The following is a 25,438-nucleotide window of genomic DNA, read 5'->3' as shown; positions in this document are numbered from 1 at the left end:
GAGAGGGGGAAGGTGGTGTGGTGGTGGTTTTGGAGGGGGGGGGGGTCTCAGGAAAAGTTCAATAAAACAATCTCAAATGGGGGAGGGGCCCCAGACAGAGTGCAAGAGAGGCGCTTCAGTTAATTTAAGTACTTGATCCCACACCCTTGCCTGTCCTCTGACTGTTCCCACAAATATTTGAAGTGTGGTTGCTGCAACAATGCAGTGGCCCCTGAAATGGAGAGCAGAGCAAACAGAGACTGTATGGGTCCAATGTTTGTCTAAGGTCTTAATAAAGCCACACTCCAAGTACCATTGAAACCAAACCAAACAAACAGGAGGTTTTTTTTAAAGGCACACAAAATGGCAATGCCCTGCTAAAAAAAAGTCTGGTTTTGGTACATTTCCTCTCATCATCACCTGAAAGTTTTTTTTTTTTTGCCATTTTTGACAACAGGCTTTTTACCACTAAGCAAAAAGTGAACAGTTATCTCAGAGGACTACAAGGCCATCTATGGGAATGCTTGAATCACAAATCAAAAGAGCAGTTTTTCCTGAGTGAGATGTGCATGAAGATGAATTACTATGCAAATTGTACGGTTGTGGAAAGCCTACACAAATCACTACTGTGCGCTGTGTCTCCACACAGCCAATGGCATGGCAGGGAGTCCTGTGGCTGAGAAAAATAACTTTCCTTATCCAGCAAACCTGGGTTCGAATTCTGTGCCAGCAAGACATTACTGTGCTGTAGTGTCTTTGAGCAAGTCACTAAACCCCCACTGGAGATCTTGAGCAGTCATTTTCCCCAAGTGTCACACTATCATTTATAAAGCCAACAAATGTTTCGAGCAGGCCTGCCCATCATCTCAGTATAATATCCTTGCTAGAGGAAGAACCAGGAGTGTCAGGCAGCTGGAAAACCCCTGAGAAGCAGAGGAATGGTCAGTATACACCTCCTCTTTGTCACTTTTAGGGTCATAGTCCTCATCCTCATACATGTCGTCCACATCAGGCTGGTCTGAAATAACATTGTGGTCTCCTATGGAGCAAAGTTTGCTCATGTTCTCCTTGACCACTTCACAGAAAGGCCTCTCTACCCCATCGCAAACACAGCGGTTCAGCAGCATGCCATTTGGGATGAACAGCATCTGCTGAATGGTGGCTTTACACTTAGAGGAGCACTTCCTGCCATTGAACAGCTGCCCGCAGTATGACAAGTAGGCCGTGAGGGAGGTGTGGCAGCTGCTATCTTCCTCGCAGCGCTGCCGGGCCTCCATGCAGCCAATGCCCCCGGCATCGCTCGGGTACCTGCGGGGGAGGCACGGCTCTATGGCACGTTTGGCGCTCAGGCACTCCAGGTCCTGGGCGCAGTCGCAGGTCTCCAGGTCCGGCCCGCTGCGGGTGTGATTCAGTCTTATCAGCGCGTTGATGCAGTGGCTCGGACACTGCCTCCTCGTTCCTCTGATGTTTCCTTCACAGGCCGCTAAGTACTGACTGTACGCAAGTTCACATTCAGGTTCGTCGTGGCACCGAAGGAGAGCCTGCCAGCAGATTAGCTGGGCATCGATGGCCACCAGCACCCATGGGAGAAGTGCCAGGGCGCTGCACCAACATTTCATGCTTGGATGGAGTTGTAGTTCGGCGACATGCACTTTCTCCACCAGCACATTAGGATAAGGACAATTTACACACTGAACCTCACAGACTGAAGTTCATATAAATATTCCATACATGGGTTTTTGGGAATTAAACACTTTAATACCAGCACAGTCGGGAAGAAATACACTTGATCGTTTAGAAATCATCCACAAACTTGGACGGTAGTTGAGTTTGCCTCCTCCTGGTCAGCTTTGCAACAGTGGAAGTCAGGATCTGACACAGGGGAAATCACCACGCGTGGCTGCAAAGGAGAGAACCAGCGCAGAAACAATCATTCCGGGAAGCATGTCCGTTCAAAAGAGGGAAATCGTGCTCCAAACTGCGGTGTGTGTCTGCTCCATGCCATCGGTGCACGGACGAGGCGAAACACTGCAACGCGCCGCAGAGCTATCCAAAGTTAACGAGAGGTCCAACCACGGTAGTTGTCCACAACTCAGATTGTACACTTGAACTCATCTTTCTTGCCATTGTTAGTTTCGACTCCTCTTCTCAGTTCTGCCACTTTTAACATCCATCCACGCATTCCGATGTTTTTTTTTTCTTACTTGGAAGAGGTTTCTATCTGTCGCATTTTGTCCCGCTATGTGCGTCTTTGTCCCCCTTCTTGCTGTTACGCTTCACGGTCCGCCGAGCATTTCCCCCACAACACCCCTCCTTCTGTCGAAAAAAAAAGAAAGAAAAGTTTTCCTTCCCCCCTCCCTCTCTCTCTCTCTCTCTCGCTCCCTCTCTCCCTCTCTCTCATTTACAATCCTGGCCACCGATTGGTCGTCATTGAGGAGTCAGCCGTGGGACCCATCTCCAGGCCTACAGCAGCACAGCTCTGCGCCTAAATCCTCTCAGTATATGACGAGATAGGCTGGATGAAAATGTTTATAATTTTCCTTGCATGAAACCCAGGATCTGTGTGGTCCCCTCTTCTCTTGTAGCAAAACACAAGTGAAAGGAGGGGAGGCTGGAGGGGGTGGGCTTGCAAAACGCATTCCTTTGCAAGGAGCTCACATCTGCAACTTCACTGCTCCAATTTTCAGCGCGGAAAAACAAATCTGTTTCTTTTTAGCCATAAACTGAGCAAAGGGGGGAAGCCTCAGTGATAAATGCCTCGACGCTGAGGGGTTTCTCTTAAAGGTTCTCACTAATTGTCGCTCTTTCCCCCCTCTCCCTCTCCTGCCTCACATTCTGCAGAGTTTTTAAGCCCCGATTGATAGAGGAGAATGGGAGAGAATAGTATTTTCTGGCCCGTTTCACCCCAATTGTGTCAGATTGTCCATGCAGTGGCCCAGTGTCTTTCCAGGCTGAAGATTGTTCACGCACTGCGGCCTATCAATGGAGAGGGGTTTCAGCATCAATATATTTTACAGCTATCCCCTTTCACACCACACTTGAAAACTACCAATAGCTCAGGCTTGCCTGCTATTGAAATGGTAACTAACTTGATTTTTTTTTTTCAAAGAACGCCCCCCCCCCCAACACACGTACACACACACACACACACACACACACACATACACATACAGGCTGTGCCAGTTTTACACCACAAAACCAGATGGATGCCCAACCTGATATCTATTCTAGACTACAATATGAAAGCTGGCAGGATTTCTCTGTTTTAAAAATGCATCGTGTTGATAAAAACTACACACGTGTTTTTATTTAGGCCCTTTGTACTGTTTGTACAGCAGGTGGACAAAATAACAGAAACACATAAATGTATTACTGTATAATTTCATCCATCTTCTACATATTCACACACAGAAACTTACAAACATGCATACATATTTCTCTCCAGGTTGCTTTTAGATCACAGTGGTAGGTATGGACTATATGACTGATTCTGCCTCCACACTGTGGCCACAGAGTGAGAATATTTTGCCTCATTTGAAATGTTGTATTGTGTAAATCATCTACTTAATTCTGTAGTGCTGACTGTATTTTTGTCTCCACCTGGTGTTCAAGCGTCTGCACAGTCAAGCTCACTGATGGCTGACTAAACACGATGAGAGGCTGCTCTGCATAAAAATCACAACAACAAACAGAAAGGTAGTGCATTATCCTAAAAATCAGTTTATTGCAGTTAAAACTCCAACTCACTGAAATACTTTCAGAGGCAGAATGATAGAGATATTGTGAAACAAAGAACCAGCTAAAGAACGAGAAGATACTGCGTGTCATGGCAGCCATTTCCTGAAACAAAAAAAGAAAGAAATCAATCGCACAGGATGACAGCACAAAAATGACATTTATATATTGTTATTATTGTTATTACCATTATTTTTACTGAGTTATTGAATTATTATTTCAAGTCACACACACTCATACAAAGCAAACGGTTTGCTTTATGGCTTCTGCTCCACCCATTAATAAGGTCTTATCATTATACATGACAAATAACTTTATTACAAAAGGACTTATTGCAACGTCTCCTCTGCTTCATGTTATTAAAATGTTACGAATATACGGTTCATCTATCACATGACAATAACCACTGAAAATGTCTAAATGTTGCCCGAGTTTTCATTCAGCAGTAGTGTGGCACCTACAGCAAGGAAATTACCACTAATTTTAGAGAAAACAGGCAATATCTTTTTGCCCACATTTCCTCTAAAATAAAAGATGTAAGTAATTCATCTGTGAAATTAAAACTTTTATATCATCTTTTTTTTTATGGCAGTTGAACCATAACAGGAATCAAAATGGGGACAGATGTGAGATCAAAGCCGACATCACCCTCTGCACCACTGCTACATGAAATCAAACAAATGTAGTGTATATGAATATAACACGTCAACAATGTCCCCTCTTAATTCACCGGCGCCACCACTTACGTTTGGCTAGAAAAGAGCAGAGACAGAATACGGCAGTAAGCCCACAGTGACTGTGTAACACTACCACCAGCACTCTCAGCCACAGGACCAGGTTTTTACAAAGACACCACTTATCGTCACACACATCATCTAAACAACACGAAATCCACCAGCACAAAACAGCACCACTGAGACGCGGGGGTCAATGAGATGGAGGACAGGTCAGAGGTCATCTGACGGTCGACAACACTACAAGACCCAAGCAAGTCGATGAACACGGAGTAAGCGATGACCCACTATTGACATTATAGGCAAACAGGAGATACATTTACATCTTATAGAACATAAATGTTTGTATGTAGGCTCCGTAGTTGGATTTATACACACACACACTTTAGTTACACAGTTTGACATACAGTATTTATGCCATTTCCTTTATGTTGGTATGAGTGTTTTCACCAAAGGCTTTGGCATACAACTTCTAAAGCATTTACATTTCTCTCATCTGAGCAGCTTTTTTTTTACAACTGGATGCAGCACGAAAAAACAGATTTACACCCTACGTAGCTGATATTGATTCTAGGTTAAATTTGGGGACAGTTATTGAACACGCGTCACTGTATTTACTTACAGCTTACAAAGTGCAGCAAATCTATCCTGCCCTTAAGGCATCATAACGTGCCTGCCTACAAATTGTTTGTTGCTTTTGACGAAATAATAAAACAGATCTTGGAGCTCTAAAGAAGACAACCTTGTACAGACGTCCGAGGCACACTGAAGTCTGAAGTACCGAAAAAGATTTACAAAATAAAAGTCTGATATGTTAAGGAAAAGATTAAAACTAAGACTAAGACTAAGACTGGTGTAGCTCACAGGGAGCTTTTGTCAGGGCACCAGGGTGCCAGCATTAGTAAGCTACTCACATTTGTTGCACTAAATGAGTATTGCCCATTTTAAGATTTTGTGCTTTTGTACATGAAATATAAATACCCCCACAAATGGCTCCTTCGTTTTATTTAACCTAAAAATAAACCACCGAGTTTCCTGATTTCGACATAACACACATATATGACCCCCTCGCATGAGCCAGTGTCAGCCTTGCGTGCGTGCATGTGTGTGTATGTGTTTTCATTCCATTCAAGCGTCTGATTTTTACTGATGAGTGTGTTCATCGGTGAAATGAGCTGCTGTGTGTTTGGAAGCAATAAAACTCTGCACACATATCTGAGACCTCTGCTGCAAGATCATATTGTATTACCACTGGTCACGTGAGGTGCAGAGAGCGAGGGAGGTTAGGGAATGAAAGGATCTGATACACTGGACAGAGTTTTCTCAGAGGAGGAGTTGTTCTAAAAGCAGAAATAATCTCACTGGTTAAATCAATGGGAGGAGCCAAAGAACCACAGTCTTTCAGAGTGTATGTTCGCTGATTTCAGTAAAAATGTGAACAACATTCATGACTCATAGGAGATTTGAAGGTCAACAGGAAAACTCTAAACTAGTTCACCTGGATGACACTATGGCTAGAATTCATTTAGTAATATGAGCTCCAGATTTTAAAATATCAGCTTCCTCATCTTTTACTTTCTTTTCCGCAGGGCGTCTGTCTAACTTTGCACAGCTAGAAAAACTGTTATTATGTGGCTCTGCCAACTGACATTCCACTGAAGCAACAAGAATATTTCTATCTCTAGAGCAGCTCTGCCTCTGAAAAATATTTGTACAAGTAAAACTCTAATCTTCTGGGACTCAGAGTTGGCCAAATCACATGAGATTGCAATTCTCCGTCTGCTTTTTGAGGTCTTCCAGCGTGGCCTGGGCTTTGTCTTTCAGCTGGTCGATGTCCACGTTCTGGATGTTGGACAGCTGGCCCAGGACTGACTGCTTGTGTGCTTCCTCCTGGTTGTCTTCAGCAATCATCTTGGCCAGCTCTGTGGGCAACACCACGTCGTCCCCCGCCTGCTGGATCTGGGTCTCATCTGTCTCGTTCTAGAGTGGATACACAAATTGGTAGACACACAACAGATACATGTGTCCACGAATGTCCGTGTTGACACAGCCAACAGGACAGGAGAAAAGAAAAACAACAACTTTAAAACAAAAGCTTCTAATCCGACCACAGTTTATGTTAGTAGACTACAAGAACAAACTTTTAAAAAATGCAGTGATTCTGTTTTTCAGTTCAAAGATATTCTGTCTTTACTCTTCTTTACAGAAGCAGAGCTGGATTCATTTACCTTTGGTAATCTGTACTTTTCCCGGAAATGACTTCTAACTGTGGCTCTCTCAGCTTTCTTCTGGGCAAAATGGGCTTCTCGTTCTTGTCTGCAAGAAAGCAGAAAAAATGTTCTTTAGCACAGTGCTCAAGGTGTCACAATAGTTTATATAATCTCAGCCTCCAACCAAATGTCTTTTTTAATCAACCGTATGTCCTTTCACCTATGCTAAGCTTTGAAGTAATAATGGTATCTCCAAGCAGCACACATGATGAAAATCAGCGTTCTTGTGCGGTTGCGTCTCTGCTTTAAGAGCATCATAACTCATAGCTCTAACTACTGAGCGTGGGTGTGATGCTGTGGGGACAAAAAGCAGGAAGAGACGTTCATGTTTGTTCATGTTTAGAGCCCCAGATGTTGCATCCTGTCAAAACAGCAGGGCTCTGAGGGATTTCAGGCCTTTTGGGATGCGGACTGCCAGAGGTAACCTACTAACTGCAGACTCACTGCCACTCCCCCACTTATAATCAGCCTATTCTGTACATATCCTGGGCTCATCTGTCTTTCTGTAGAGCTAATATTAATGTCAGAGTTTCACTGTGTGTTCATCTTTCAAGCCTGGAAACCCTCAAATGAGCACCGGAAGTTTCTTAGCAAAATGGGTGGTTTTGGCTAAACAATCTAAGAAGTGAAAGATAAACTCCAACCACCTTCAACCAATAAGTCTGACTTTGCATATACTGGAGGTGATGAGATATTGTTTATTATTAGTCTTGTGTTATTTGTCTCTTAAATCTCCCTCCTGTAAACAAAGCCAGCCTACAGTATGCGATGCCTCCAGCAGAGGGCAGGCCACAGGCTGCTGGCAATGCTCTCTGCACTCAACATCACTGGAATATTTATGGAGCAGTTCATAATTGTCCCTCGTAATTCGCTACATTTGCTGAAATTGCCTCTAACATCGTGAGTCAACAACATGACATAATGCTGAACAAACTTGCTGCTGTGGCCTGAGGCCAAACATCACATGAATACAGTGACAAAAGACCACATTTTATTATAGTCAGTGAAATACAGTAGCTGCTTAAAGCAAACACCCTAGATGATGTTCTTCAAAGCGAAGCTACAGTATCAGAGGTTACAGTGCACACCTACAAGGATCAAATCAGCAGCGTAGTCTAACAGCAGGGGGACATGCACATGAGGTTTGGAGAGTGTTTGTACCATATGTGTCAGGCTAAGGTGGTTTTAATCTGAAGATGCAGCCTGCGTGGTTCTGGCCGTGTGAGCCGGAGTTCACTTCTTATTAACATGAGCGGGCCAAACACCAAACGGCACATAGGCCTGTGCAGAGCTTTGAGCCAATGAGCAGAGCTTTGTGTCTTCCCCTCTCAAGGGCATCAGATGACCAGGGTTGTCACTGTAGCCTGGGCGTTGAGGGTGATAAAATGTCTACATGTGACATGCCCCCCATCCCCCCACCCCCCAAACCACACCAACCTCATTCTGCTTTAATCTGAGCAGTATGGGCTTCTCCGTGATCTATGCTCATGTTTAGCACCTCTGACGAATAATTCACTTCCACTGAAGGTCACATTATGACGGCTGAGCGTTTAGCATCTCACCCTGGCCTCCCGTGGAGCTCAGTGGGCTGAGCTCAATGTTTAATACTGCCAGAGTTAGAGCTACACTTCCCACTCATTCTTAAAATGTCTGCACATGGCACTGTGAAACACTATCCACCATTTTTTTTTTCTTTAAAATTTGAATGTGAATTCACTGTGGTAACTTATTTCATGACCAGGATTGTGAACATCTGATATGGGATGCTGAGACCTGCTGAAAGGGAAGCATCACATTAATCAATGGTGAGTTACTGGCTGCATGGGTGAACTCTTTACCAAATGACCTTGTTGTTGCCTCAGACTGTCCTCCAGTCGGGTCAGGAGATAAACACCATCACCAATAAGTAAATTATGAAAAAAGAATGTTTGTTTAAAGACTCACATTAAACATAAGACACAAGATCGAAGATTTAAATGATAGAAACATGACAAAAGAAGTAAAAGGCTCACAGCTGGAATCGCAGGTGTAAATATACACATATAGATTACATCTAAAACACAAAATCAGAGATGTAATAGAGACCATGCCAATCTAAATGTAAATGTACCCACTTTTTTAGGCTGCTATATATTGTTACAATGCAAATTCATGGACATCAGTTCATACTGTTTGACCCTCTGACAATACACAAATAGAGGTTCTACTTTACCCACTTTATTTACCACACGGTCTGATTCATTATTTAGCCGCACGCACAACAATAGGAACGTTTTTCGCCGCAGGCTCGAATCCCTGTAGACATTTCCGCGGAAGAATGATTCCAGGAATCCCGAATTAAAAACAGCTCTACATAATTTGCCAAAGCTAAGAGACAGAGAGAGAGAGAGAGAGAGCTCCCTGGGCGAGAGGAGCAGCTGTGTGCGGAGCGCTCGTGTTATGGCATTGATGCGTAAAAAAGCGCGCGGCGCACTGGGAGCGCTCAGCTATTTACCCACAAAACACAGCGTTTTAATATGCCACGCTTCCACCGCTTCCACTGACACACACTGTAGATGTTTTTTCATTACAACTTCACAATCACAAGCTTCGATCATTGCCTTACTTTTCCTCCTCTAACTGTTGCTGGTATTGTTCAAATTCCTCTTGAGTCATCCCCTGCGCGGCGGCTTCTGACTTCTCCCCTTCGGATTTCTCCTCCGTCAGTCCGCCTGTCAGGTTCTTCAGCTGTCCTCCCACCACGTGTTTTACCATGAAAGCCATGGCTGTGCCTCGGAGAGTCCTCTGTTTGATCGGCTAAGGAGTTGTTGAAGGCTTGATGCGCTCTTGGATAGAGCGGTGACGGCGGAGAGAAATCCGAGAGAAAGTGACGCTTAAACCAGACGTCTGGAAGTGGCACAGGAGAGCATATAAGTTTCAGAAGCTCTGATGAGAGCAATGAAACCTACAGAAAAAAAGACGAAATTACTCCAACGGCGCGTCGTGAGGTGGCAGTTTCAGCACCACTGGCCCTGGACAGCTCCGCGCCGTGAAGGATGGAGGGGAGCTGCTCAGTGATGAGTCAACAAGTTTGGCGGTGAACTCTACCAATCCCGAGACTCCGTCCGCAGCCACCACTCCCTCCACCCAATCCCAGGCACCGCCGGACTGGGTGTGCGCTTGCACGGCGCGCGTCGGCATCCTGGGTTGCACGGGATTCCCGTGATTCGCCGTCTGATTATAACCCGGGATGGAGTCAGACAGGACTTCGGGGGGGACAAACAACACGTGACGAGCCTCAGTGTCTCTTGGCTGTTTTGGTGCCTCTGTCTCTCTCAGGGTCATCTGCGCGCTGAAGCCTGATACACAGTTTGTCAACTTACAAAGAGCTTCCTAATTGCAAATTAGTCAAATGGCTGTCTGTTAACCCAAGGCATGAGTACGGTGATGAGTGGCTGTCTTCTCTGAGGACACTGAAATGATGGAGCTTCTGCTACTGTGCACGAAATGCATCTTTGAATCTAAGCAGATACTCATCCTCCATTAGCATTCAATGCCCTTGTAAATAGACCCTTGTCTCCAGCTTTCAGGCACTGGAGTTGACATCCTAAAATTAGAAATGTTATCTCCAGTTGCATTGCCATAATATTCCTGTAGTGACTCTGCAGCACCCACATGTGAGTTCATCATATCAGTGTCTCGTGCTTAGTAGGCCTCTTATAGGATTTTCTGTGCTACGTCCTCTCATGTTTCCGTGTTTGTGTGTCTCTGATTGGGTAGGTGGGGTGAATAGTTCAACTTCCATCACCAGAAAAGATGATTTATTAAAAGGCTGGGTGCTTCTGGATGACACTGTGACGCAGTGTTCAGCTGGAAAGCCTCACTGCTAAAAATATGACCTACATGTGTGTATGAGGAATATTTTAAATCTCTCTCTCTCTCTCTCTCTCTCTCTCTCTCTCTCTCTCCCTCTGTGAGCTTCTTGACATCTAAAGTGTGAAAAGGAACTTTGATCACAAGTCAACAACTTCAGCGTCCTGATCCTCGCAGCAGTCTGACACCGAGCCTGGCCTACTTTCCCAGTCCCTGTGGATCAGGAGAGACACAGCGCGTCTCTGCGTCTTTTTGTCACAGGCTTAGCGATGCCTTGTTAGCCTATACCTGCCTCGCTTTAAAATCTCCTTCCAACTTCAAAGCTGCCACCGGTAAATAGATTGAAACGTAACAGAGTGAATGAGATCAAAACTGTAATCTCTGTGAAATTGAATAAAAAGAAAGAATTTGCCAACCAGGATGTTTCAACATCAATTTATATCCTTTTGCTTTTGATATTCACTCCTTTGGGATCTGTTCCCAGCCCGATCTCACTCACTTTTTTTTATGAATTATCAATGAGCCCTGACTACAGGTGATCTAGCTGGTGAACAGCAGGAGGTTTTAAAAGGTGTATCTCTCTGTCTCTCTCTTTCACACACACACACACACACACACACACACACACACACACACACACACACACACACACACACACACACACACACACACACACACACACACACACACACACACACACACACACACAGGCTTAATGGTGAAATTCGTACCTTTCATTTCAGTAAAGCGAACTACAGCCTTCATATGATGACACAAGTCTTTAAATTCTTTGTTTTAGTGATGAGGTGGAAAATCCTTTCATTCAGGTCCCATTCACTGAGTAACACACTCCTGGAATTCAAACTGCTACTTAGGTTAATATTTTATTAGCTGGTTGTTGCTGGTTAGCATGCTGGTTGATGATGGCATAAACAGACGTGTATATACTTGTTGTTGTTTTCCAGGGTGAGGCAGCGGAGGAGGGTTGTGTGGTGGGTTGGGCCACTTGTTGTCAGAAATGTTTGTGTTTTTTAAGATTTGTGGGTTTTTTTTGCCTACAGTTGTCAGTCAGAGCAGATATCTTGGAAACATGACATGCAACAAAGGTCTCCTCCATCCAGGAGTTGCTTTTGTAAGACAGGTCCACTGACATTATTCATCTGTGGAAACGTTTCTGAGACCAAAAGGAGCTGCTAAGTAGTGGCCACTTGAGAGAAGCGAAGTCAAGTGATTAAAAGTGAATTTTCTACATTAAATTAACGCTTCTCCACAAATCAAAGCTATAGAAGACTGTTACATAATTTGGTTCCTCCAAATCAAACTTCACCAAATAAGAACCAAAAATGCAAAAATGGGAGCTGATATATATTTTTACAAAGCAAATTTTGAAGCAATCCCCGACACAAAACTGACTCTACACAGTGTTTGCTGCCTCTAAAGAATGCACCACAGTAAAATGATTTCACATTACAAGATGTTTTTGTGTCCTTCACTTGTAAAATTATAACATATTAGAGGATGTAGTCCGCTGTTTGTTAAATAAGAGCATGTGCTGAAGTGAAACCTTCACGACCAAAAAAAAAAAAAAAAAAAAACATGACTCTAAGAACCTGATTCAAAAATAGACTTGTGTTAATGCTCTCTGGCTCCTGCTTGTGCTCAGTTAATTTTACTTCCTACTCAGCTTTGATTGATGTCTCACTGTACGGTGAAAATGAACAGTTATGGTCTTCGTACAGCATATATGAAGCACATGTGCATGCAAAGCCTTCACACAGATGTCTAGTGTAAAGGTCACACATGGTTGCACATGAATGTGGTACGTTACTCTCCCCTAGTGAACGAACATCTGTTTATTCATAATATATAGAATATAGAAATATATATTTTTTCTGCTACAAAGTCAAATATATCAATAAATGATGTAGATAAAAAGCAGAGGACATAAAAATGCAGAATGTATATCTGAGATAGTAAATTTGGCCTTTGAATGAGAAGACGAAGGATTTCTGTGGAAAAATCAACAAAAGGTTAGACAGGCATGACATACTGTGTTTGCTGTGAACCACGAGTGATCACGATGTGAGTCAACATAACCGAAAGCATCGTGCTGGCTCCCGCCCAGTCACACTTCCAGCACGGTTACACTTGATCTTCTCGGATTAGGAGCCCGTGTGGGATTGGGACAGATGGGTTTATGTACACCATCACTCACACTCGCTGATCCTCAGCAGCTGAGCGTTACACCTTTGTTTCTTCAGACAAGGGATTAGACTCATCAAACGATTGCGCCCTGTGGCAAACAATATCCACATTCAGGGAGTTTTTAAATTCACACATGCAGAGATGACGCCATTAGCAAGTCACCGGGATGCCTGTCTTAAGGAAGGCAGTGTGTATGTGTGTGTGTGGCGCCCACCTTGTGAGACGACAAAATATCACGTTAATCCCATTAGAAGTGAAAAGTGCTCTGTGTACTCGAGGATAAATCTAGTTTTTGTAGCCCATGGAGAAAGCGTCTGAGGCCGTTTGGAAAGACTACAGACACGCTGAGATTCATTTCTGTCTGCATCAGGTCCTGACCAGAGACCGAGCAGACAGGTGGGGTCACAGCAGAATGGCACCATATGCTGGCAAGCGAGTCACCCCAGCAGAGGTGGTTTGATGCCCCGCAGGCTGTCTAGGAGGTGTTGAGCTGCACCACATGTCAGAATGGCAACTGTCCCCCCAGCTAACATCAGCTACTTCCACATGAGCTGAATATTGTGGCTGATACAGAGAAAAAGAAGACCATTAAACTTTTGAGCTTAATGTTTGTATCTGAGTTCAACAGAGTTTGAATCCTGGTTTATGTAAATGTTAACCTCAAAGGGTTGTTTCAAATTACATAAAAAAAAATACTGAAAAAGGACATTACGAAATCTGCAACATATCTTCCTATAATCGATATCCCTATTAGTGTGGATAATCCACAGAACACACTGCAAGTCATTTTCAGAGGGACTATTTCTGGGTGAGTAAACCTTTAAGAATGTTTGTCCGGTGGGTGTTCCTATTAGAGCGTTTTTTTTCTCCCCTTTCTTCTTAATGAGTTAAAGACTGCAAAGCTGTGCCCGAGGGACACTAAAAACAGTTTAAACTGTTTCACTGATATCTCACTGGTGTCATTTTAGTATGAGATCAGAGTGGGATGATGTGTGGATGGAGACCTAAAAGGCAAAGGACGTGTTGGGATGTGTGGATGTGGATTAAATTGATTTTAACCAGCTGAGGTCTGTTGAATTCAGAGCAAAACAATTGATCTTATTTCAGGTGAAGTATTTATGGTTTTCTTCCGATTTAACCTGTACATTTTCACAGAGGGGCTGTTACCCTCTAAACGAGTCCTTCTGCTCAGAGGCAAAAAATACATTTACTGGAAGAACTGGTAACTGAACACAGGGACGCAGATTCAAATTACACATTGGCATGGCTGAACGTGTGAAAAGAAGCTGCTAAGAGACACACTCAGCGACAGAATTCACAGCAGAAAAATGTGCAGATCAAAAGTGAGAAAGATGAAACTCGAATGTTCAGAGAATTGGCTGAGATAGGTGGTGAAATTGAGTGTGAACAGAAAAAAGGCTCAGAACCATAAGAAATATTGCAGACCAGTTGTCTCCAAATTTGCACTCACAGATAGGTCTGGTTCTGCCACGCAGAAATCGGAAAGACAAATCATCACTGAAGCAAATGGAATGTCTGAACTGTTGGAGAATGTTACGGTGGACTCAACACGTAAGAAAGCTTTTCCATGATACTGATTACAAAGATAATACAGTATTGTTTCTGATGACTGCAGCACTGAGATGGAAAAGGCCTTCAGAGAGGACAACACCAGCTACTGAATCAATAGTCAAGAATCAAGATGGAAAATTAATAACAATTAACAAACAGACTCTACAGACAGAAGCTACACAAATGCCAGATGTGTTGCAGAGGTGTTAGCACATAAGGAGGCCACAGTTGTGAACCCCCGTGCCACAGGCTCTTCTGTACTTGTGGTGTGGGGCTGTTTCATGGTTTGGGCTAGGCCCCTTTATTCCATTTAATTACATTCTTAAAGGGTAGGGCTGTAATTTGTCATGTCTGTCTTAATGGACATTGTAAGGAAAAGAAAGAAAGAAATGGATTTCCCATCTACATTTGGTGTGGAAGAACTTAACTGACCGGCACAGAGCCCAGGACCTTAACCACATCCAACACCTTCACTCCATCCATCAATAACAGTCCCGTGACTGAATGGGAACATACCTCCACAGCCAGTTTCCAAAGAGTGGAGGCTGTTACAGCGGCATATTAACATTTTGGAATTAAATGTTCATCAGTCTGAAATATGTGACCTTTGTAGTCTCTAATAATTCTGTTGTTTAATCCATATATTTTCTGTAAAACTGCTGCCAACCTGTTAAAACCACTTTAAAGAAACCAGCCGGCTTCTATCTCCATGTATGCACAGAGTAGTATTAATATTAGTGTGCTCTACTTCTGTACATTCACATGCACAAACTTGTATTAGTGTAAGTAGCTCTGGTGGGTTTAAACCTTATAAGCATTGGAGCTTTATGCCATGCTGTACCCAAAGGGCTGCAAAGTGGGCTAAGACGCTGCACAGCGAGACAGTGGGTGATATCATCTGTGTGCTGGATGTCAAATGATTAAAAAGGAGCGGATTTTTATCCACATTTTATTTAGTGGTTAAAATGACCCTTTGCTGCAGCTCTTATCCAGCAAGGAGAATTAGAAGCAACTGGTAGCAGGGAATGAAAATGAAACGTAATGACAAAAATGATATTAGTGTGTTATGTAAGGAAAAATGTCATTGTACGAGAGATGTTTTCATTTTCAGGAGAAGGGACAGAGGGGCAGGATAGAGAGGGACAGAAGATGACAAGCGGGAAAGGTCATGGGTCAGATCTGAGTCCACATTATGAGCATATGGCTGGCTGCTGAGCCCGCTCAGGCGCTGTAATGCCTCTGCACATTTAGCTTTTCTTACTTCTTTTACACCTCTCCCCCATTACCCTCTCACATTTGCTTTACTCTCTCTTTCCCCTCTTCTAACCCTTCATTCTCACCCCCACCCGCCCTCCATCCTTCCCTCCCTCAAATCCCTACCATCCTCCCTCCCTCCCTCCATCCTTCCATCCCTCCCCCGTCTTCCCTGCCTGATTTAGACCTCTTGCCTGAGAGGAACATCAGAGCACAATGGGTTAGTGCTGGCTGAGCTTAAATGGAATGAGAAAACCGGAAAATTCTCTTTCATGAATAGATGCAAACAATTGGCAGCATGAGGGTGAATGGAGGAGAGGAGGATGAGATAAAGCAGGCTGGGAAGTAAGAGGAGTGACACGAGGATGGAGAAAAATGGCTGCTGAGATGGCTGGACATGGGGTGAAGGTCAGTGTGTAGAGGGGGCAATGAGGAGTGACAGAGAACAATGGTTTTTTTAACTCCAAACGCAATTTTGACAACAAATTGTTTCCTGACATTTGTGGCTTAATAATACACTGCAGATAATTCTATGCTTGTGTATGTGGTGTTTTCAGGAGCAAGGTCCTCAGTTTCCTAATACTTTCAATAACACTCTGCTTTGAGTATCACATTAAGCTTTAGAAGGATTTACTAAGTTTAGAAGACAAAGTCTCTTCCTAATTTTTCTACAACCTGTTTCAATTTTAATATTTGGGAACAATTTACAAAATAACTTAAATGACGTTAGGTTAGAAGCTAATTGGCAGCAGTGTTTAGCCAGGTCCATCAAATCATTCAGTATGTGGCAGAGCAGTTTGTCTGTCTTTCAAGGTTGTTATCCATCTTCTATACCGCTTAATCCTTCAGGGTCGCGGGGGAGCTGGAGCCTATCCCAGCTGACTAAGGGTGAGAGGCGGGGTACACCCTGGACTGGTTGCCAGTCAATCACAGGGCCGACACACAAAGACAGACAACCACACACGCACACACGCACACACTCACACCTACGGGCAATGTAGAGCAGCCAATTAACTTAATCCCATGTTTTTGGGATTGTGGGAGGAAGCCAGAGTACCCGGAGAGAACCCACGAGAACATGCAAACTCCGCACAGAAGAGCACAGAGGAGCACAGACCGGGGTTCGAACCTGGAACCCTCTAGCTGTGAGCACCACCATCCTTAGTTTTCGTCTTTGTAAGCTCATTTCATACATAAGCCTATTATTTTGGGTGGATATGAAATCAATCTTCCAGTTTTTTACACCAGCTGCTGGTGCCGTCACATTCACAGCACCTGACAGTCCCTGACATACTGCGTCAATGGCTGGCATCACGGTGGTGGTGAAAGGAGAAAGTGCGAGAGTCCCATTTGGGATTACTTTGAATACAACTGTGTCACAGATAAAAGAAAGTGCCTTGTAGTGGAAGGTGATAAAAGATGTGGAACGTGTAGAATCCCTTGAATCTGAACGTCCATTTGAAAAGCTTCCAAAGCTAATCTAGTTTATCTTTCAGGTAAGGGAGAGCATGTAGTAGTAGTAACTAAACTTGCAAACCTGCTTTAAAAAGTAAAAACTATAATACCTTGGTCAGGCTGCCTAACAATGATGTGTTTTAAATGAGAATATTTAACGTTTGAAAGAGGAAATAACCCAGTTTCTCTCTTGCAAATAAAAGTTGAATCAATAAGCAACAAAATGCACCTTTGCTCAATTCAGTAGCTTATAGTGGCTAGCATAAGCTGAGATAGTCTTCTCAGCTACATTTTAGTATTTACCACAATTCAGCAATAGCCACTTATGGCCCAAATGGCCTCTGTTCAGAAAAGGTTGCTTGTGGACACATCTGTTACAGATTAATATTTTCATTCGTTTGAAGTTGTGTTTTTGGCCAGCTGATGGTTGCAAGATGAATATTCATTCCTCTGCTCTGGTTTTGGTCTCTACCAACTCCTTAGAGAAGTATCTTTTTTATCTTGTCTTTAGTTGCCAAATGACCCTCTACTTTCACCAGCTAGTCTGTCTGCCACTAGATGCTGAGCAGCTTCTGTACAGTGCGATTCTAGAGTTTGTTTTTCTGGAAACAGCTGTGTCTGAAAATGACACTCTAAGAGTGATGAGAGTGAACCAAAACAGTAAACTCTGGGTGAGCTGAAACCGGCTATAAAGCTCTGTAAAACTGAAATGAGCTGCCAATTCAGGTGATGATCCTCTGCAGGTTCATCAGTAGGACTGACGCCTTTTACACTGTCACATTCTATTTTCACATTGTCATTTGATATGTTGTTATTATGCTGTGCAATTCTCAATGGACTCATTATGCACCGTAATCCCTGCATACTTCTTAGTTCCCATGAAGCAGCATGCCACGTATTCTCTATACATCTTGTCATCTTGTCGTGACCCTGAGGTCTGCCTGAAGCCTCATACTCCATCTGTTTCCTGTGCGATTGAGAGTTACAGCTTCATTTCTGTGTCTCTCTTTCTCTCTCTTAATATACCCTCTCTCTCTCTCACACACACACACACACACACACACACACACTGACAGGATGAAAAGCAGTCACAGATGAACACAAACAAGTCTTCTGGCAACTAGCTACATTAGCAATGGCAGCTACAATGGTGGTGTTGGTGTTCAGAGGATACTTACATCTTCATCTGCTGCCATAACACACACATACACGCAAACACACACACAGCTTTCCCCATCTCCCCACATGCGCAGCCATGCCAGTGACATGCATCCTTGTCTCCTTGTTACATAAGCCCCCTCCCCCAACGACACAATGAGAAGTTACAACAGAAGTTATGACCCCAAGTCTGTAACTCGCTCCTCATCCCTGCAAACACACACACTCACACACACTCACACACTTTATATATCTACTCACACACATCCGTGCAGGCTCTACTGTCACTGAAACGATGACGTTTTCCAGCACAGTCACATGCGGCTGAGTCACAGCACAGCTCTGCTTGTTCTTACGTTCAAATAAACACGGTCTTGGTGTGTTTACACTATGAGCACCAACTCCCACAGTCTGACCTCAGAAAACCTGCACTCTGACCTGTCTTTACCCCGGCCTGCTCCCCTAAAATGGGTAAATACTAGAATTCAAAGCAAACAAGAGAAAAGAGGGCAGAAATGAGAGCGTCTGCCTCAGGAATGAGAGCAATTTTGTGGATGTTTTTAGACCATTACTGCAAAGACGTGCTGCCTGCAGCCTCTGCAGCCATCGCTGTCTGCCACACTGACCCAGCTCCCACCAAAATATCCTCGCTGACCATTGTGTGTATGTTTGTTTGCTTTTGCATGCAGCCTCTCCGTCTGTCCATTCATTGGAAGCTTTTGAGCAGTGATGTTTACACAGTCCCAGTGGACGCGACCGATCTGAGAACAGCTGAACTGCCGCAAACATGAGGCCTCGTAGAGCGGGGACAGATCGGAACGGGGGCGGATGATGCCTATACGTGCCGACGTGTGTGTTCACACAGCAACAGCTCAATGCCAACGCTCTCTTATGTGCTCTTATGTGCTATAAATAGGTATTCGACATTGGTTTTTCCACTCATGCAAATGGTGTTCTATGAGCTTGTTAACAGCAGCTTGCAAATTGTGTGTTTTAACTCTTTCGATTACAAGCAAGAATTCATGGCAAACAAAACAGATGAATTGTTCGTCTTCGCTCTTTCACATGCCCGCATTTGTTTGAGATGATCTCTGTATTTGATTGAAAACATCTATTTTGTGTTTCTCATTTGCTAAATTTTGGCAAATCGTATTGTTTCTGCTGTCAGCACACACTAAAATGTCCACCTTCTGACATATGCTGTAACTAGGAGCACCTTCACCCACACTCAACCTCTCTCTGTTTTTGTACCGCTCTCAAAAGCGCACACAGCTGACTTCCTCACAGTGCTGCTGCTCAGGACAAACTCCTCAAAGCTCGTGACCTCATCTGCTCTCGGCCCTCACACATCACTGCCTCTGAATCCCTGTTATCCTTAGAGGCCTCGTATCTGTAAACACCAAATACACACACGCACACACAGTGATTTATTGAGAGACTGTGTTGTTCCCCATGTGAGGAGGCAGTATGAGTCAGTGCGTGTCTGTGTGTGTCTGTGTGCACGTGCAGTGCGGTGGGTGGAGGTGGGGCTAATCGTCCTCATCCTGTCACTTCCTCTGTTCCTCTGTCTGCTCAGGTTCTGGGACAACTGTACTGATAAACAACAGACTACAGACACTGAACAGGTTATAGACCTACTGACGAATCTATCAGCTGCTCCGGCATCACAAAGTCATTTTTTTCTGTTAGATGCATCAAAACAGCAGAGTTATGAGGAACAGAAGTGTACAGCTGGCCACATTTCTTGATTCAGCACCACGGTAAACAACCAAAGGGCTTTGGTTAGACTTGTAGAACTCTGAAAGCATTAGAAGAAGAAATACACATGACAAACAGAGCAGTGCAATGTTTTCCTTCATCATGAACAATAAATTAATAACTAGAGATATCCAATGCAGCACCCTCTCTGACAAGAAACTTCTACAAGAGTTAATGAAATCATAGTTTCTCACCTGTTTCCATTTAGCCATTCAAATATGTACATATATATTTCTCTTGAGATTTCTGCTGCCATAACAGTAACAAATCTTTTAAGAAACAGTGTCAACATTACTCTGGATAATCCACAGACCTCAATGTCAACAGTTTTTGTAGGGACTATTTTCTCAGGAGAAAGGAGCTCTGTGCTAGGCTGGATTATCAAACGGGCAAAGCAGGCAACTCCTCCTGGGACATTATGGAGCCCTGAAGGACCCAGGATGTTTGTACACAATCACACATTAATTGTGATGAACTCTAATTATGAGGGCCTTAAGGTGGCTTCTGCAATTTGAAATTGTGTTAAGGCCCCATATCAAAATCATGTGTAATACTTATTGATATTTAAGTTGATATTACTCTTAAACAGAGTCGTGCTAAATCAGTGTATGACAAACTACATGACACACAGCAAATCTGGGGCAGCTAGTATTCCAGCATAGAAATACTGGATGGCTTTTTGACTAAATAGGTAGGAGGAGCCCATGTGTATAGGGCTTAATATACCTTCAACAAGATGGTGCTTCAGTGCTGTGATCAGCTCACCTCCATTTTATTGGGGTGGAGGCAGAAATCTCAAATCTTGAACATATAAAACCAAAACTGCTGGGATGGAGATTGATACCACTAGAGGTAGTTAAGAAAGTAATTTGAGTGAACTGACCCTTTAAAATGTTGGCCACAGGGAAAAAATGTGATAACACTGAACTGTCCTGTCCTCTAACATTCGAGCCAGGTTTCTCCACAGCCACTGACTCGGTATGGCACAAGGAGTAGTTACATAAGGCCATGTGTTTTGTTAAATGTCTCTGTCCGAGCTCCCGTGCCCCCCTACCCAGCCCAAACAATATAATAAGGCCAGCTCTGATGAAACCCACTGAAAACGGCTCATATGCTCTACTGAATCAAGCTCTCACCCCAAAGGCAAACTCATCATCTTCATCCCTGCTGGAGCGCTAACATCCCTTCCTCTCCTCCCTCTTCCTCTCCGTCAGACCTTTGCTCACCAAATTCAATTAACTCTGGCTCAATCAGAGCATCTCTGCACGTGTCACGGCTGAAGGTGAAGGTAAAGTGAGCTCCCAAAGTAAGCCGCTGACATCTGAGAAGTCAGGGCCACATGGTGGAGCCATCAAACGTCCGGATGCTGGACAGGATGTGGGATTTATGTGACAAGCTGCCTGAGGACGTTAGCATTCCTGGGCGTTATGGACCTCGCCAAGGCGATGGCTTCCTTGCCACGTGACACACATGGCTACATGTAGGCTGCATAGATGTTTCCCCCGCAGCCCGGAGAGAGTGCTCGTCATGGCTTGTCCCCGCTAACTATGCAACCTGTCACACTCCACCACTTCACACCTGGCTGACACATCACAGGGAACACAACAGTTGAATAAACATGAGAACAAGACAAATGCTTTGGTTGAGATGCGGAATTAAAAAACATGATAAAAACCCTATAAAAATGTCTCACTAAAAAGACACTTCACTCAAAAACACAATCAAGAAAACAAATGGTATATTAAGGTGTAGCATGGTACAAGAAGATAAAAATACACACGGTAAATATTGAGAAATGAGAGTGTGTTGATTTGAGCTTCTGAAGAAACTGGACTGATGACAATGTTCAAACAGAGAAAACTGAGCCACAACTCAGATCAAAGAACTGTAGAAACTTAATCTCCATAAATTAAACTGTCAATTGGTCTCTTTTGATCCAATGAATACACATGGGTGTAGGAGACAATAGTTGTAAAGTAGTCAGCAGTGGATTTAACATAGTTGTGTAGTTTAGCTGTTTAGGTACATTTGCTGTGTGTCTCTGTATCATGGATGTATTACGTTTTGTACAACAGTTCAGCCTCTTAAACCCTTTGTATGAACAATTACAGGTGCGGAGTGGATTCAATCCTTTATCAGGTTATACATAATTTTATACATCACAATATATCGACAAAGTAAATTTTCTGGATGCTCTTTTAAGCATAAAATAATCAGACGCAAACATTTGTACTTGTGGAAACTGGAGGAAAAAGGCAGCACTGCAGCGCTGTGATGCCTTGGTGCACTTTAGTGTTGCATTTTTATGTTAAATATTTTTATCATGCATACTTTGGGGTTTCACACTGAAGAAGAAAATCACAGAGAAACAAGCCCACAGAGCTGCTGTGTGTAATGTGATTGACAGCAGCGCTTTCACAGCCTTTCTTGTCACATGTTATCTGAGATGATGGACACGCGCACTCTCTTTTTCTTTTTCTTGCCATTTTTGCCATTAAAGCTGAACATTTGACCCATTTCTTGTCACCCTCCTTCAGGATACAAATTGTTCTTATTTCAAAAAGCACAAACGACAACACAGTTTGGTGGCTGAAGTAATAATCCGCAACAGTTTCACATGAGTGAATAACTGTTTCTCTCTCTATCTTCTGATGTACTGTGATGGTGATTCAAGCTGTAGCCAGTGAATTCCATCCATCCATCCATTTTCTATACCGCTTATCCTCTTAGGGGTTGGGATGTGGGTAGGACACTGGAGGCAATCCCAGCTGACTTCAGGTGAGAGGCGGGGTACACCCTGAACAGGTCGCCAGTCTATCACAGGGCTGACATATAGAGACAAACCTTTCACACTCGCAATCCTTGAGCGCTCTAGTGGTGCTTTTAACACAGTAGAGGACCTGAACTGGCTGAACTGGGTGTCTGTTGTTGTGGATGTACGAATGTGCACCAGTATGTGATTCACAGCAAATAAATGGTACTGTACATTTGTGGGGATTTAGCTGATCCTCTTACTCATACTGACTCGCTATAAGTGCAGGCAAAGTTCGTCACCTTGATTTTTTTTTCCCAGGGCCTCTCAGGACTCTTCCTCTAAAATTTCACCTCAGCCACAACTCATGCCTCCATCCATTTTAACCAGTGCAGGGTTAAAATGAACATTCTTGAGAGCCACGTGAGTCATGCACGACGTCGCTAACCACGTCTGTGTGTGGGGGCTGATGAGTAATCTAGCTTGGACTTAGGCAGGAGGCGAGCCTTTGAAGCCAAGTCTCAGCAGAGCGGGGAAATACTAAAGCACAGGCTAAACACAACGCTAATGCAAATCTAATGCCACTAAAAGCCCAGACAAGTCACCTTGGTCAAAATTCGACTGTATGATTTAGATTTGATCCCATTTGGGGTTTCACAGCTCACTGTCTAAGTGAACTAAAGTAATAATAGGATAGTAGTTCATTATCACAGCCAGCTGTACAGGAATAAACTCCTGACTCTTGACTCACTTACCTAAAATGTCACTGTTGTGGCAGGAATAATCCGGAGCAGAGCGGCTGCAGGAACACGAAAGCAGTGATGTAAAACTGGCCTCAGGCTGCATAGACAACAAAGGTTGCACGTAATTCTTACATAAAGTGTATCATCAAACTGAGGTCACTACTATTAGCTGAGCCAGGGGTCAGATGGCAGCCAGTCCAAACCACTCAACCAATCATCCAATCACACAGAGACGAATCTGACATCCCACAGGAGGAGCAAGCATCAATCATGCGTCTCAGCCTTAGATGTGACAATTATGAGTAACAGAATCCGGCAGAGCTGAAATGATATTTGTTTAATGTGGAGTTTGTCGACAGAAAAGGAACAAGCCTTTTTCAAGCAAAAATAATTACTGTGAATGTGAAGATTTGCTGTTTTCAGTGATAGAAGTTAGATATCTTTGGATCTTGTACTGATGGTTGAACAAGATAAGCAATTTTAATATTTTAACTTGCATTCTGGAAAATTGTTGTGAATATTTTTCACCATTTTCTGATCATAGATTAATCTTTTGCTCCATAAATGAATAGCAGATTAGTCAATAATAAAAACAATTGTTAGTTAAATTAGTAGTTAGTAGTGCTTCATGCGTGTCTGGTTAAAAATAACCAGGACGTGAACTGAAGATTCTCAAAATGCTGTAACATAATTGCAGCTGATAATCATAATCATTATATTTCACAAAGTAATGAGAATAATCATGCAATTATGTAACATTTACCACACAAACACACACACACAAAGGCAGCGGTGGTAGCCTGCTGTGATGATCAACAACATGATTTTAAATAGCTAGCTTTTAATGATCACATTATCACAGTTTCCACACAAAGCATCCTCTAATAAAGCAGCAAAGATCTCTGAGGCCCACAGAGCCGCACAGGAGCACATCAGCAATCATAAGCTACTGAAGCAGTGATCCATTAAAGAGGGAAGACAAAGGGACAGAGTGAAAGGGTCAAGCACTGCCCTGAGTGTACTGTAGCTCATGTTAGAACTACACACGATGGGACAACACCAGAGTCATCCATATTAACACAAGCTTTCTTATGTTCCTCATCAAACAGCCTGCTGTGTACTGCCTTCTGTCAGCGGATCACGGAGAACGCGTGTGCTCGCTAACAGCTTGCTTTGCTGCGGCTATGTGATTATACATGTCTGTTCACATGTGAGTTGCCACGATGCATCAACTTAATTAATGTGAATGTGCTCGGAGCAGCCCGGAGTCATTCCTGCCCACGGTAGAGAGGCTGGAACATCGCTCGCACACAGAGCAGGAAACCTGGGGAACACACACATACTGTGGCTATTTGGAGACATTTTTATATCTGCAATAATGTTCTCTTTGCGAAATCCAAGACAAACCCCTGTTCATTTGTTGTACTTGGTGAGCCATTCCTGCGCCTTTTTATTTTTATTTTCCTTTTCAGAGCAGATTCAGTGGGTTAACCTGTGCTGTGGAACTGCAGCTGCTGAGCCACACACTGACTTCTGGCTGCAATTCATTAGCTCCTGTGTTTCTAGGTCTGGCTAACAACCCTGCACAGCCTTCATCTGTGCCTCTCCTCCCCCTCTGCCTTCTGTGGAAGGCTGCAGGAGTAAATCTCAGATGGTGTGGCAAACCACTGACTGCTTAGTCCAGGTCATTCTCTGGACTGGGCTAAATAATCCAGCCCAGAAAATGTTTATAAATGTTGCTGCTAATGCTGTGTGTTAATGTGCCCCAAGGCCTTCCTTATATTACTGACAACCCCCCCCCCCCCCCCCCCCCACCACCCTTCAAGAACATAGCTGTGAACGTACAGTTGTGACAAGCCTTTGACTGCACAGTTTTATTTGGAGTCTACAAGGCATTTTGTGAACCTTAACATTACTCACGGTTGGCCGCGGTTCCTCGTGTGTCACAACAGTTTAGAGTCTGTCCTCTGC

At 43.6% G+C, this 25,438-nt stretch overlaps 2 protein-coding genes across 2 annotated transcripts; both read right to left on the bottom strand.

Annotated features, from left to right (window-relative positions):
• Nucleotides 1-395: 395 nt before the first annotated feature.
• Nucleotides 396-2,284, bottom strand: LOC121181507 (growth arrest-specific protein 1). The gene has a single exon (XM_041037424.1). It carries the CDS (start codon nucleotides 1,596-1,598, stop codon nucleotides 846-848), a length of 753 nt encoding a protein of 250 aa, XP_040893358.1. The 5' UTR covers nucleotides 1,599-2,284; the 3' UTR covers nucleotides 396-845.
• Nucleotides 2,285-6,203: 3,919 nt separating this feature from the next.
• Nucleotides 6,204-9,481, bottom strand: cplx3b (complexin 3b). Its single transcript, XM_041040321.1, has 3 exons — nucleotides 9,324-9,481; nucleotides 6,677-6,764; nucleotides 6,204-6,428 (listed from the first exon to the last, which is right to left on the bottom strand). The coding sequence occupies exons 1-3, from the start codon at nucleotides 9,479-9,481 to the stop codon at nucleotides 6,204-6,206; spliced, it is 471 nt and encodes a 156-aa protein (XP_040896255.1).
• Between the last annotated feature and the right edge of the window lie 15,957 nt (nucleotides 9,482-25,438).

Source organism: Toxotes jaculatrix, chromosome 1 (genome assembly GCF_017976425.1).
Source record: "Toxotes jaculatrix isolate fToxJac2 chromosome 1, fToxJac2.pri, whole genome shotgun sequence".
Taxonomy (NCBI): Eukaryota; Metazoa; Chordata; class Actinopteri; family Toxotidae; genus Toxotes; species Toxotes jaculatrix.
Note: the sequence above shows the minus strand (reverse complement) of the source record. Positions and strands in the feature narration are given on the sequence as shown.